This window comes from Xiphophorus couchianus, chromosome 6 (genome assembly GCF_001444195.1).
Source record: "Xiphophorus couchianus chromosome 6, X_couchianus-1.0, whole genome shotgun sequence".
Classification (NCBI taxonomy): domain Eukaryota; kingdom Metazoa; phylum Chordata; class Actinopteri; order Cyprinodontiformes; family Poeciliidae; genus Xiphophorus; species Xiphophorus couchianus.
In genome coordinates, this window is record NC_040233.1 from 29327962 (window position 1) to 29342858 (window position 14897).

At 38.5% G+C, this 14897-nt stretch overlaps 1 protein-coding gene across 2 annotated transcripts in view; it reads right to left on the reverse strand.

Annotated features, from left to right (window-relative positions):
• Positions 1 to 14897, reverse strand: part of tbc1d22a (TBC1 domain family, member 22a) — a 138119-nt gene that overhangs the window by 98861 nt on the left and 24361 nt on the right. For both annotated transcript variants that reach the window (XM_028021139.1, XM_028021140.1), the window contains exons 6-7: positions 12464 to 12534; positions 2099 to 2227 (exon numbers count right to left, since the gene is read on the reverse strand). In XM_028021139.1, the coding sequence (XP_027876940.1) occupies positions 2099 to 2227; positions 12464 to 12534 (200 nt within the window). The remainder of the gene's footprint in view (positions 1 to 2098; positions 2228 to 12463; positions 12535 to 14897) is intronic.

The window sequence follows — 14897 nt, forward strand, 5'->3', positions numbered from 1 at the left end:
TGTAAGTTAGGATTTGAATAATTAAATCTTTGTGCATTGCCAAAGATTCTCAATTAACTAAAGATGCTTGCCACAACAAAATCTGGAGATTATAAACAAAGCATTTTAAGTGAGTATTGCAACTTAATCTCTACACCAGAAATGACTATTGTATTCAGGAGTTCAGCAACTAGATGCTATACATCGTTGAAACTGGAAAAGGAAGCTTTAACAGCTAATGCTAGCTGACATGAGATAAACGTATCAAACAAGATCTTATGTCAGTTCTTCAAAATGTCTTTGGTGGCTTAAGAAATGTCGATGTGGAGGCATTTAAGGGTCAAAAGTCATTCCAGCACAAAGTCATACTCTGGGTGTAGCAAATTCCGAGCGATGTTTTTACATTTTTAATCTTGGATTTTGTCTGACGAGGGATTTGAAACCTCATCTCTACCAAGCAGCTCCTCCTTCATAACAAGCCGTCTGTTCTCATCCACATATCAAAAGGTTGTCCTTATGTTCATTGCATACCAACAAAAAAAAATAGAAAAAGTGAAAGAATGAAAGAGTGAAAGGAAGAAAAATAGTGAAAGAATGAGTGGCAAAAAGGAAGAAAGAGAAAAAGTGAAAGAAAGGAAGAAAGACAGAAAGGAAGACAAAAAATTAAGCAAAGAGAGTAAAAGAAACTAAGAGGCAGAAAGAAATGGTGAAAAAACTAAGAGTTAAAGAAAGAATGAAAAAAAAACAGAGAAAGAAAGACAGAGATGGATATTCAGAGGTTGATGAACTAACCAGGAAAAAGATCTAGAAACATCCAGACATTTTTAGGAAATCCATCCTTAAAATGATCAAAACCAAGATCATGCACACTGAGGAAAAAAAAATAAAGTTGCAAACACAATAAGGCACGCAGCAAAAGCAAAATCAGAAATTACTACACAATCCAAAACTGTTATAATGTGGCTACAGGACGCGATTCAAACAATCATCACAACAAAGTGTGCCAGCTTCGTGGCAGCTGTGACGAGGAGATCAATGGGAAATTGGGCCAAATATGAAAAATGTGTGGAGCTCCGAGACTGACAGCCCACTTTGAAGTTTCTTATCGGCTTCAAATGAACAGGAAGTAGTCCAATGTTAAAAAGAAGAAGTGTGCAAAGGGTGAAAGACTGACAGATAAACAGAGAGGGAGGGGAGGAGGGAGTAGATTTTCAAAGCCACAGAAAAGTGTTCATTTAAGCAGCTCTTTGAAGCTGGCTGTCCCTGCTCTGAACAGAGCTCGACCACGCTCCCGTCATGTTGATACGAGCGACAGTCCAGTCCAGAGAGGACAGGGCGAATGAAAACAAAGAACACAATACAACGGGAACATCTGGATGCTTCCTGCAATTGTGACTGTGGATGTAAGTCTGTGAAAACATGTGTGGCGGTGCTAGGATTGGGCTTTCAGAACCAGGAAAATCACACTGGTGACCAGTAAATCCCAACTTTGTTAGATATTTATTTAGGGTTTCCTCCAGAGAATATGCTGAACCCGGCAGTGTGCTAAGGCAGTCCACCAGTGTGCTTTTGTGTTAAACGACATCAAAAGTTACAAATATTTGGAGGTGCACGAGCAGGCAACGTCAATTGAAAATGATAGCGTGTGAGGCCAATGTGCGGGTGCAGGAACAGAGCTAGATGAATCAGTCTTTACTGTCACCGGTGTAAAAATGAAAAACCCTGTTACAAAAAAACAGATGACGCTTAGCCTGGCGGGGGAGCAAATAAAGCCTGGTGGGCCACCAGGCTTATAACACACAGAGGCAAAAACTGTTTGTTTGAAACTGTACAGACGCCAACAGAGTTATCTTTGTCTTCTTCAGTAGAATCAACACACAAAGCTAAGATATCAGTCAGTAGAATAAACCTGACTTAACATGAATGGATGTGATCTGAGCTTAAATGATCAAATCTTGGCTTCCTGGTTTAGACAAAGGCCCTACAGCGTCGTCATCCACATCCTGACCAATAGGGAAAGGTTCGGCAGCCCAAAGGTAAGTTACTCAGTGTCAGACAAGTGTGTTATGTTTTGGCTCCCACTGTGTGTGTGGGCGTGTGACGGCATTTCAGCATATACCTGTCTGTATGTGTCTTGATGGTGCTCATCATTGCGCGAGTCGTAGTATTGCTGGATGAAGCCGAAATATTCTTGTCTCTTCCTCTGTAGAACGCTTTCTCGCCTCTCTGCGTTGGCAGGCAGATAACCCTGAAAGGCAAAGTCAAAGAGAGGATTAAAAAAACAACAACTTTTGTTTGAATTTTTTAATTTAACCATATTTGACATGTTCTGAATTTCAATACATTTATGATTTTATTGATTTATTTATTTTTCTTATTGAGCAGCACCCCTCATTGTAAGTTTTGGATCCTAATTGAAGCAGCAGGAGGCTTGTTATAAAGTGATGTTGTGGCTGGGAAAAAGCAAAATGCTTGGGTAGTTTTCACTGCCAGTTGCCTGGCAACTCATCTTTGGAGAGAAACAGACGGGTTTCCAGTTTATATGCTAAGCTAATCAACTGTGAGCTCTGGGTTTTTTTTCTCCCCCCCCCCCCACCAACAGAGATGACACAGGCAGTGATGCTGTCAATTCAGACTGTATACATAAATCACTTAAATGAAGTCGAAGACAAGAAGTATTTAACTTTCGCGTGTCGTAAGAACAAGTTTCAAATTACTTGTTTTGTGATAAACCAAGAAAACACCTCATCGCTGAACAGATCATCTTCAATGTGGTGGAGCATTCAAACACCTTCCTATTGCCAGTTTTGTGTTGCATTATGGGAAAACATTGTATTTATTTCTATCAGGTTTTCCAAATTTCCTAACCTTTTCATTCTACTCTACAGTTAAGCACTGCTGCACTGCAAAAACAATATACTTTTGGTTTAGTTTCTAATGCAACACTTGACGTAAAGCTAACTAACAAGTAACTTTTCAGCAGGAAACAGTTTGTTTTAAATAAATAATTTCTAATACTGATGAAAAAGTACTAATTGCAAATGAAATCTGCAATTTTTCCCATTTTTTTAGTTCTGAGAAAAAATGAGAAAATGTCCCTTGGATATCAATAGTTTTTCAGCTCACTATAAATCTGTCACTAATAGATTTATATTGTCTTATTAGGATAACTGTTAGGATTGTGTTCAAAACATGCTAGAGTAACGCTTCAATATGCTTACTTCAGCACCGCAAATGTTCTTTTAGATTGATTTTCTTGTGAATTTTCAGTGGTTTCTGCCATCTTTCATTAAGTAGTGATGCTTTGTAAGTTGTAGTTTAAATTTGCTAGAAAACTTCTGCAAAGCAAACGCCAACACCCGGGATTAGAAGGAAAACTTTGGGCTGTGCTGCGGAACGTCTGCTGCTCCTTAGGCCTACCTGGCTGTGTGTGTTTATGTGGGGATTGGGTATATCTGACAGAATTTGCGAGCGTTGGTGTGCGTGAGTGAGCGTTCATCTCAGCGCAGTGCGGCTTACGCAACGGGCAGAAAGTCGAGTCCAACCAAGTCCAGACGTGACTTAAAACCGTGGGGTTATAAAAGAATCACGGCATCAGAGTTTTCGAAAGTGTGCTGAAACATACATTTAGGCCTTGGAAAACATGTCAGTGATGGCAAAAACAGGCCGCTCTGGCTGGGGAGCTCAGAGGAAAGGCTTAGAAAATTTGAAGAATTTCGTCAACTTTTATTTAGAACTCGATTCTAAGAACTAACTATTTTTTATTAGCTCAGTTTAGGTCAAGTCCTGAAGATATCTTCCAATTCAATAAATAAATAATTTCCTTCACATTTTTAACATTACATTACAGTTTTGTTGTTCTTTGCACTTAAATCTCCAGGGTTGTCGATCTTTTTGAGTCAACTTATAGTACAATGGTCTTCCATGATATTTCTCACATACAGTATATAGCTGGGATAAATGATGAATATATATACACTGATCAATGTAGTAATGCTTGCTTTTCTAGCACTAATTATATCTTTTTGTTTCAATTTATTTTAATCAGTCTTTTTTTAGGATAAAATACATTGAAATATGGAGTTAGTTTTTTTCCTTGGCATCTTGATGTAATTAACCGTTTCTCTGGAAGCAAGCTTCCATTTCTTTGGCCACGAGAGACAAACACACCATCAACTTCTGGCAAGCGTCTAGAGAGGAGTATATAACAGTAGTAAAGTTTCTTCTCTGCTGTTTTATTTGTTGTTTCCCCAGACTCGGGCCCTTGAGATGTTCGAGGAGCACAGGGGATTGTTTGTCTCACCCGAGCGTTTTGCTTGCAGACGCGTCAACAGACTGATATACACTCCGGCCAACACCCTGGGAATGGTTAAAAGCAAACTTAGCTGTAGGAGGGAAAAAAATAAACAGATTGTTGTTTCCCCCCCTCGCTCTCACTAGTGTGTTTGTCAGGACAAATAATTCCACACATGAATATGTCGTTCAGATGTTTGCCTGTTTGTTTCCGTACATTAAAAAAATAGAAAAAGAATTTACTGTGAAGGAGGTCAGCTCTGAACTCATTTACAGCCCGTCTCAGTGCTGCCATGCATCCAGACAGCCATGTTTGTGCCAGCACAAATCAGGCTGAACATTGGCTATGTTTGTTGCCCCCCCCCCACCCATCACCACCACCGACTTTTCTACCCGACGGTCTCTCTGCCAAAACGTCCAACCGTCCCATGTTGAAACGGCTCCATATGCAAACACGCGCAAGGCCTGCGTACACACACAAACACAGGACGCTACAGGCCAGCTACAAAGCACTGGGCTCCAGTGTAAAGGGGGGCCGGCTGCCAAATGAGGCAGAGTGTGGGCGTGTGTGTGTCGGTTGAAGGTTAATGGACAGCTTAAAGGAGGTCAGTAGCACTGGAGCTGCCTTACTGCTCAATGAAACAGCACGAAGATATGCACACAGATTTTTAAAAGACTTTCATGGATTTGTTTGGTTACCAAGGATCATGCCCACTATTATTGTGACATTCACTGTTAATGATCTTTATTAATGATGCTCATTTTCTAAGTGTTATCATTCATTTTTACCACAACCATCAATATTATTATCGTTATCATCGGTCTTTATTAAGATTATTGTCCTCATCATCGTTTTATTATTACCATTACTCTTATCAACACCGTCTTTGTCATTCACAATATTACAAATATCATAATCACTGACTTTAACTATTAGTACTACTTATTGTATTATCTTTTTTAATTGTAAGGAATATTTTCATTAAATCCATGGGTCATTGTTACAATCATGAAAATGATTCTCTCACATTACATTTTTTAATAATTTATTTTCTTATTACTTATTATTTTCAACTTTATTCTGGTTTATTATTTATTTTTACTAATTGGGATTTTTATTATTTGATTTATTTCTAATTTTTATTACTACTACAATTTCTTTTTACCTCATTTTTATTATTTATTGTTATTTTGTATTATTCTTTACTATTGTCATTCTTTGCTATTTTACAATTATTTAAACTATTTTTTAATCAACAGCACTACTGTCACTGTAATCATTTTAAAATGATTACTACTACTATTATTATTCTATCTTTATAATTACCTCCTGTTTTTATTATGTTTTAATTACTAAAGATAAGAACCAGACCCTCTGTGTCCCTGAAAGGACCAGCAGGATTAGACAATAGATGGATGGATTCTCATTTTTCTACCATCACTCATTCTTTTTCTGTCATCATCATCGTCATCATGCATAGTCTTATTTTAATTATTAGTATAAATGACGATTACCATTTATCGTCATTAGCATTGTTGTCATATTAAATCCAATGCTGGCCTCAGAACATATTCATTGAAGATTATTTCTGGTTGAGGACTGGCTTTTGTTTCCTTTTATTAAAAGGAGCTCTTTCATATTTTTTTTTTATTCAGATGTTGATTATTGAATATCACTGTAGTATGACCTGATAAGATTGGTGTAAAATATAGCAGTTCTTGCATTTCCTCCTTTGAACCGTTGGTCTACACGCCTGATCTCTTCATTCTTCCCTGAAATATTGCCTGTTCTCCTCCTAAAGGAAGATCCACCTCTATAAACTAACAGAAAAAAAAAATAGACAAATAAATAGAAAGCGCATAGAAGATATCCCTGGGAGAAAACGTTTGGGGGGGGGGGGATTTAAATGAAACAGTTCTTTTTACTTAGTCTCCTCTCTAAATTGATTTCTACTTTGCAGGAAAACATTATCCTGGAAGCAGATTGGAATCTGTCCCAGAGCGAGCACAAGAGAAGATGGATTAAAATTAAACTTCTCATTCCTTGAGTGTCTGCCCACCTGTATTTTTAAAGAAACATCTCGCAGGTTCTGAAGCCTGGTTCGTGTTATCTTGGAGCATTCATATTCGATCCAGTTTTTAAAGCGACTTTTTCCCCCTCCAAATCAGAAATGTTCTTTAATAATATAATCCTTTCTAGTAGAAAGTTGGAATGTCAGCAAAGAGTGACAAGTTCCCTCTGTGTGTTCAAGCACAAGCATACTGATTTGATTTTTTGGGTAAGTTTAAGAATTAAATGTCCACAAAAGAAAAATACTGCATCAAATGAACACAACATCCCTATGGCGAAACATGGTGGCTGGTGGCAGCATCATGCTCTTAGAGGCTTGAGACGAGGGTGTGAGTCAGCAACCTTTTCCGTTCAAGGAGCCGCTGCTGCCCCCGTTGCAACAAAATAAAACTCGCCAAGCGACGCAAAAAACACATTTCTAAATATGTGCATGAAATATTTTTTTATGAAAGCTAGCAGAAGTACAAAAAAACATTTTTTTCAGATTTTAGATAAAAACAATCATCTATTGCAAGAGGAAAAATAAAACAATTTTCTAGAATGAGGTTAGTCTTATCTATAAATGTAGACAATGAAGAAAGATAAGTATATTTTCATGCTAGCTGCTTTTAAAAGGACTTTGCTAGACACTACAAGCAGTGTCTAGCAAAATAATATAATCTATATGCAGATTACCCTTTGTTATTGCGTCCATAATCAAAAACTTTTTTTTTTTCTATTTTTTTGGTTTTGTAAGAGTCACAGTTGGAGAGGCAAAGAGCTACAGGCTGCATGTTAGCCCCCTGGCTTAGATGACATATTTTTGCCATACACTGGTCCAGTCAAAGTTCAGGATTAAATCCAATCCTTGAAATATATAAATCAGATGACCTCCATCAATATGGAGAAGTAGTGACATCCCCCCCGCCCCCAAAAAATAGCAGCTGTAGTTGAAGCGAAAGGTAGCAGTTTTGACTCGAGATGGAGGAACATAAATTTATGCCACACTTTTCAGATTTTTTTGTCTTTTTCTTTTTTTTAGGGGCGTGCCATAGCAATACATAGGAGAGCAGGCCAATGCATTGCTGTGTGTAAGTCAACAGGCTGGTGATAACCCACATGCTACTGACAGCATTTACGCTCACCTTAGCATTTAGTCTAATTTTAGCATATGCACAAATGTTGACATATTGGGTGAAGTAAGTCACTGCTAGTCAACATGCTAGCGATAGCCCTCATGCTAACATTAGCCATAAGCAAACATAAGCATTTTAGCTCATTGTTGATGCATTAGCTACTTTAGCATACTAAATGGAGTAAGTCCACATCTTAATGGTTCCCCACATGCTACGGACATTTACTTTTATATATTTACTTACCATTTACTTTTTTAAACTTACTGTTGTTTTTTTTAATTAATCTAAAGCCACACAAATATTTTGGGTAGAAGTGGGGAAAAAGGAAAAAAAAAAAACATGCTAGAACAGCGAATAAATTAGTAAATTTATTAAAGATACAACTTCCTCTAAGAGCTATCACTTCCTTCCAAAAGGTCAAAGGGTGGGGGAAACCTGAAGATTAAAGAACACAAAGGGTGGACATCAGTAAGTCAGATGAAAAATGCATTGCTCTTTTCTCCCAGGCAACGTAATTACAGCATGTGAGCTGTCGCACGGTAACTATTTAGCATAATCTCGGAATCAGCTGCTGCCGCTCTCTGGTGTATTTCATAAAGCCCTTTAGCCTTATCAATATTTCCACAGCCAGTTTGTTTTTTCTTCTCTTTCCCCCCCCTCACTCTCCCACCATTTTACATTTAACAGCCACACTCCATTAGCAAATGTACATTTTGCTACAGGGCAAGGTTTTTCTTTTCCTTTTTTTTATTATTATTTCGCAAAGCCATTAAATTTTTTCCTTCCGCCTTCAGGCTTGGACACCGAGTGCTCCTTAAACAAATTAAATAAAACAGTATTATTGTTGAAATAGTAGGAGGTTTAAGCACGCCTGTTTGTGAGGCTGCAGGCAGACTTGTGGAGTCTGGTGAAGATGATGAAAAAGGAAAAAAAAGGCTATCAGAGAGATTATTACTGTTCTCTTAGGTTCTCCTTTACAGAATACTGTTCCAGGATTTTTTTTTTATGTCCACATATGCTTAAAACGGTAAAAGGAAGGAGTAAATCACAACATGCGGAAGCAACAGGAATTATCAAACCGTCGAGTGAAAAACACGGCGTTGCTCAAGCAGTTTTTGTTGGATGAGAAAAAATAAAAATGAAACGAGGTGATCAAGTGAGGGAGAAAACTTTCTTTAAGTGCAGATAAGATCATGAGATCAGGCGTTACGACCTCAGAGGGGATTTCAACACCATCCTCTCCAACTTTAGAAGCAGCAGATTCGACCCCGTTTAAGCCAAAAGAGGCGCGGAGATATTAAAAATTAAAAGATGATTTGAATTTCGGATGGAGACCATGTTCCCTTCATAAACACTTTTTTTTTTTGACAATGAGCCGAATAAACCTACAACCCAGCCTGAGGCAGGATACAACAATAATACTATTAATAATCTTTATTATACACAGATGTCTAGAGTTCTCATTTGACTTTGCATGGTGGTAATAAAAAAAAAAAGATCACAAAAAAGTCACAAACTAACAACATTACATCGGAGTAACAACAGTTGAGAAACATTATTGCACTTGCGATAAATAATTTTACATAAATGCTCTTGGAAGCTTAAATTCCCCAAATAGGGGGCGACTTTAGCGACCTGCAATTTGTTGGATCTTTTGTTTTGTTTGTGTTGGATAAATTGTATTTTTAGTAATTATCAAATATTCGTTGTATCATGTAGCCTTGTAGTTACATTTAGATAATGTTAAATTATATGCTTTTACTCTTTTCCTTCTATTTTAAGTGATGTTTCTGTGTGTTAAATAAGTTTGATTCTTTCCTAAAGGCCTCCTTTGTGAGAGAGAGGTGTCAGCTATTCTTAGCATTTGTTACCCTGCAGGAATCTCTGGGAGATAGAGGTGTTAGTAGTTCCCAGCTGAGTTTTATAGTCCTGCAAAGAACTCTGCTTTGTTCTTCGTTGCTTTGAAGCTATACAACGTGTCCCATTCGACGCCGTGCCTGGAGCAAGAAGGATTTAGATTGTAGATAACATGTGTTTAGTTAGTGATTATCATTTAGCGCTGCAACTATGTGAATTGTTTTCCCCTCCACCATTTTAGAGTTGCAGCGCCCCGTGTGGCAGGGTTCCTAAAATCAATAAAACAGAGGAGCGGGAGATGTGTTTTTCAGAGCGGTAGGAGATTTGTAACTGAAAGCACATCTCTGTCCGTTCTCCTCGCGAGAAACAAAGAATCTAACTCTCTTGTCTTTCCTGTGTTTGTTTAAATTGTCTCTAATAGGTATTTAGACCTGACAGTTTGCTTTTTGTATAAATCTCCCAGCATCCTTTGTTCTGTGCCAGTGATTGTGTTGGACATACTGCTGATTCTGGACAGTCTATTTTGTCCTTCACAAATAAATGACACCCCATCAGTTCCTGAGTATTCAAAGGAGATCTGCAGAGTAATCTCCGAAAAATATTTTAACTACTTGGATTAAAAAGAACAGAACCTGACATTATGATTGTCTTCTTTGCTTAAAAGTCAGTTGTGAAAAAAACGGTGGTTGGTCGAGTTTTCAGCGGAAACAACTTTTCAGCTTACACTGATCCTGACTGGCAAAGTTAGACCTTCTTCTTCAAAATTCAAAATCACAAAAAGTCCTTGTTTTTGAAATCTTTGTAAAAAATAAATATCTTGTACAGCAATTGCGCTCTCAATTTACCTCTACAAGTCTTTGGCCAGACTTCAGGATTATGTCTTCACCTTACAGTGGTCTACGAAGTATCAAGAGGTACAAAATAAAAACTCCAGAGAGTTTCAAAACTCGTCTTTAGCCAGAAATTGTTTGCTGACATCTTGGTGAGTTCTGCAATATCACAACCAACCATCCATACTCTATTTGCTTCTCTCATAGGGTGGAAATAACCACAAAAAACACCTCAATTACTAGTAATAGTATCTTAATTGACTGAAATCTATCTAAACCTGCCTGATTTAGGTTGCTGAATAGGTGTGTTTTTTTCAAAAATCATGGCTTGTTTGTTGTTAAGGCAGTAAGTTCATTTGCATATAGAGCGGGTAACTGGGACCCAATCTCAAGGAGTCTCCCAAGATTTACAGATGACTGTAATTCCAAAACCTGTTAAAGATTGTATAAGCACAAGGCCTTAGCTCAAGATTCGTCAGTCCACTGGCATCTCAAAGAATATCAGTGCCTTTCGTTATCAGCTCTGAATATAGAGAAAGTGGACTGTATCACATGGCATCCATTCATCCATCCATTTTCTAACACCCTTCTCCCTTGAGGGGTTCTCATTGGACAAGGGTGGAGAGGCTAGACAAGGCTGCTGGTGCCTATCTCCAGCTAACGTCCCGGGCGAGAGGCCGGGTACACCCTGGACAGGTACACCCTGTCTCTGTGTCTCAGGGCAACACAGAGACAGACAGAACAGACAGCCATGCACACACACACACACTCACCTAGGGAGAATTTAGAGAGAATTTGGACTAAGAAGCCGGAGTACCCGGAGAGAACCCACGCATGCACAGGGAGAACATGCAAACTCTGTGCAGAAAGACGCCGGGCTGGGAATCGAACCCAAGGCAACAGTGCTACCAACTGCGCCACTGTGCAGCCCTTATCACAGGGCATTCTTGGTAAATACAGAGAAATACCTCGTGATCTATTGCCAAAAACAAAAGAGAAATCCTACAAATGCTACAATCTGATGTTGCTCCATTTTTGTTCACATTTTGTGAAGAAGGAAGTTATGCCTCGTGTCGTCTTCAGAGGTTTCTGTGTCAGTGGTTCTTGGTGTAGTGCCACCACAGGCGAGAGGAGGAACAGATTTTTCAAAGGGTTTAGTTTGTTTGACAAAGTGCTGTGTGAAAGAGAACCGCACCATCTGAAAATGTAACAAATGTTGCAATTTTTGTCATCAGGTGTGGAAACACCCTAAATTTTACAGAATAGGGAATCGACTGATCAAAGGGTCTGTTTAATAGATACATAGGTAAATCCAGACATATTTTAAATAGATGTTTGCTTGTAATTTTAAAAAGGGTTTTAATAATGGAGCTAGTTTTTAAATAGCCCTTTGAGTGGCCAAAACCATAAAATAAACACAAGAGTGCAGTCAATTTATTATTGAACCATAGAAGCTATTCCCCAAACACATTCACACACCCACTCCACACGCACACACACACACACACACACACACCAAGATGCACAAATGAATACCAACACCAACAAACCTTTAATGAGGTATTATGTACGGTACATTAGCTTTACTGCCAGGAGCACACATATAAATACATACACTATACATACACAAACAATCATCTGAGTTTTTGTGACTGAATATGGTGTTACAAGCCTCTATCTGAGACGAGCACCACACAAATAGCTTAAGAGCCGGTCGGTAACCTCCAACCACAGGAAAAAGCGGCACAAACAGGCACACATACATCCACGCACCTTTAATGACATCTATTCTGCGGCACATTAGCTATTGTGCTGTAATTAATGGGAGAGTCATGGCGTTCAAAAAGCTAGACTTTCCTCAGCAGACAAAGAGCTGTACACCACAACAATGGCTTAATGAGTAAACACACCGTGCCTCTCATGAATAAATTATTTGTGTCTCACAATTAATTTTCCCTATTGAAGTTTGGAAGGGGGAAAAAAAATAAAAATAAATAAATAAAAAGACGACTCTTGGTCTTCATAAATCAAAACAGGAAGGGAAAGGGGCCGGGGGGAAGAAAAAAGACACGACAGCAACTTTATATTGGGGTGTGTGAGGGTGTGTGTGTGTCGGAGATCAACACCGTGCGGTTCTTATGTGTAACGGTTTATCTGGGATTTTATGTGCAACTGTGCTGCTCAGTTTTTATGAATCTGTATAAATTCCACGTTTATGGTGCTATGTGAGGTTTGTTTTAGAGCGCGCTTGTGTACAATCGTTTTTTGCGAGTATTTTATGTTTTATGCTGTGTGGAAATGTGTGGCTAAAAACTCACAGAAAGAAGCTTCCAGGCTATCGGTCGAACTTGTCGCGGGATTCCAGACCAGCTGAGCTTCCGCAGCTCCTCTGCAAGACAACAAAAACACGATGACGTCCGTTATTATCCAAACTACAACACCTTTACACAAGAGACGCTCTCTGAAATGAAATTGATCACACAGTAAATGTTGTTCGCTGTGTTTACGTTCTAGACCTTGAATCTACTGTAGGAGAGTTAATGAATGGAGGCACAAAAGACAAAAATTGACAAGAAGTAAAAGTTAATTGCATTCGAGGTGACTGCATAATCAGGTTAAGTGGTGATAAAGTGAGAGAAATAAAAGAAGCAAACAGAAGAGGAAATGTGTAATCAAGGAGTCAGGAATCTTAAAAACGATACAAAACTGTTATTTTTCTGACTTCCTGCTTTCGTTTTCATCATTACAATTTCCCAATCCCCTCTATGAGAGCTTTGATGTCTTCTGCACTGAAAACATACATCAAATGTGAGCATCAACAGTTAGTAAAACCCGTCCAAATGTCAAGTACATCACTGGCTTGTTCTACAAGCAAATGGACAATAATGTCGTTGAACACTCTTTAGTGTAGCGGCTATAATTGAGGGAAGACTAATCAGTTAGCTACTGTAAGCCCACGTACACACTGAGACGAGCACTTAATTTAAGTAGTTCGGTCAAAGCTTTACAAATACCGGACATCAGAATTTAGCAGATATTGTACTTACCAACAGACAGTAAGACTAGCTTGCAACAAAACAAAATTAAATTACTCATTACACATGTTCACACCGTGCTGAAAAAAAAGGTAAGAAAAAAAGACAAACACCCTTTGTCCAAAGTAGGACCATATTTGTCTTATTCTGCTAGCAAGTTGGCAACTCACCCTATCCTCAATTTCCAAACTTCTGTTCCCATCTGTCTTTTTGGCACTAAAAATATGATGGGTTAGAAGTGGACTATTAACTACTTTTTCCCCAGGCTGGGGCAGGGGAACCTGCAGGCTATAATGTAAAATGAATCTGATGGAGAGGTGCAAATTGAACTTTTAAATTGGTGGAGAGTAATCCCCTTTGGGCTCATGAGGACCCAGAAAATATGGCTTAATGCAAGGTTTCAGCCAGCCGGTACTATTTCTCTCTAACACACACACACACACACACACACCCACACACACACACACACCTACAGTGACAGTATAGGATATGGGAGTATGGGGATCAGCAATGATTGAAGGGAAAAGTAATTTTCCCTGTGTGTTTTAAAGCTTTTGTCTGTGGGACTGATTTTGGATATATTTTTTTGGCTAATCTTGACAAATGAGGTTCCCTCTCACAATAAAGTTGTAGTAGAAAATAAATCTAAATAACTTCTTTCCTCCATCTGGATTCATTTTTATTTGATGTCAAAACTGATTCTCAACAAAACAACTGCGGTGCAAAGTTAAAAATGTTACAGGACTGTAACGTCCACTGCAATGTGGGGAAGTTTAAAGCTGGGGAAAGTTTTAAAAAGTTTTAAACTAATATCCCGAGCTTTGAACATTTCATGGAGGATGGCAAACTTGCTGTGACACTGATGGAAGCAGAGGAAATTAGGAGAAATTATGAATGTCTCTTAACAATTTTGCTAAAACAATGCAGAAATATATATATTTAAAAGTAGATATAACAAAATGCAAATTTTAGTAGGATTTTTTTCCATCTTTTTTTTTACCTGAGGGGCCAAAACAGCTCTTTGGTTTGCGAAGGTTGCAAAATCCCAATGAAAACACAAAGATGTTTGTGGTTGCAACGTGAAAGGTTTGGGAGGTGTTAACACTTCTGCAAAGTGCTATGAATTATCCCCATTATGGAAATCTACGGGAACGCGGAAGTAGAAAAACAAAAGTGGTCAATCTGAGCAATGTTTTAATTTAGTCCAGAGTGACCTCTCCTACCACCGTCAGAGTGTTCAGGATATTGAACGTTCCGGCAGTCTATCACGGGAGCAGGAAGTTCCTAGATGACCTTGTGTTAACACCGACTCATTTATTATTCACAAACGGGTCTTTTCTCTGCCCCCCCGCCCCGCGAAGTATACAAACCTGTATTATTCAACAAGACAAGTCGCCACAGCAAAACTGAGACAAACATAAAAAAACAAGACAAAAAAAAACAAACTAATGAAATCTCTTCGCTTGTAATTGAACGGCTTTACCTGCATTCAGGGAGCGAAGGCAGAGGGGAAACTGATTTACTTGCAAATTAATCGCTCGTGCCCGAACACACCTTTCAGAGTTGTAATAAAAAAGAAGAAAACAAAAAACAAAACTGAAATGTACGTAATGAATCAGCCAAATTCCTCCTCAACTCTTATTCAAGGCACTACCTGGAAATTGATAAGGCATTCGCGCGGAGTGAACGGTATTGATTAGCGCTGCCAAACGACTCT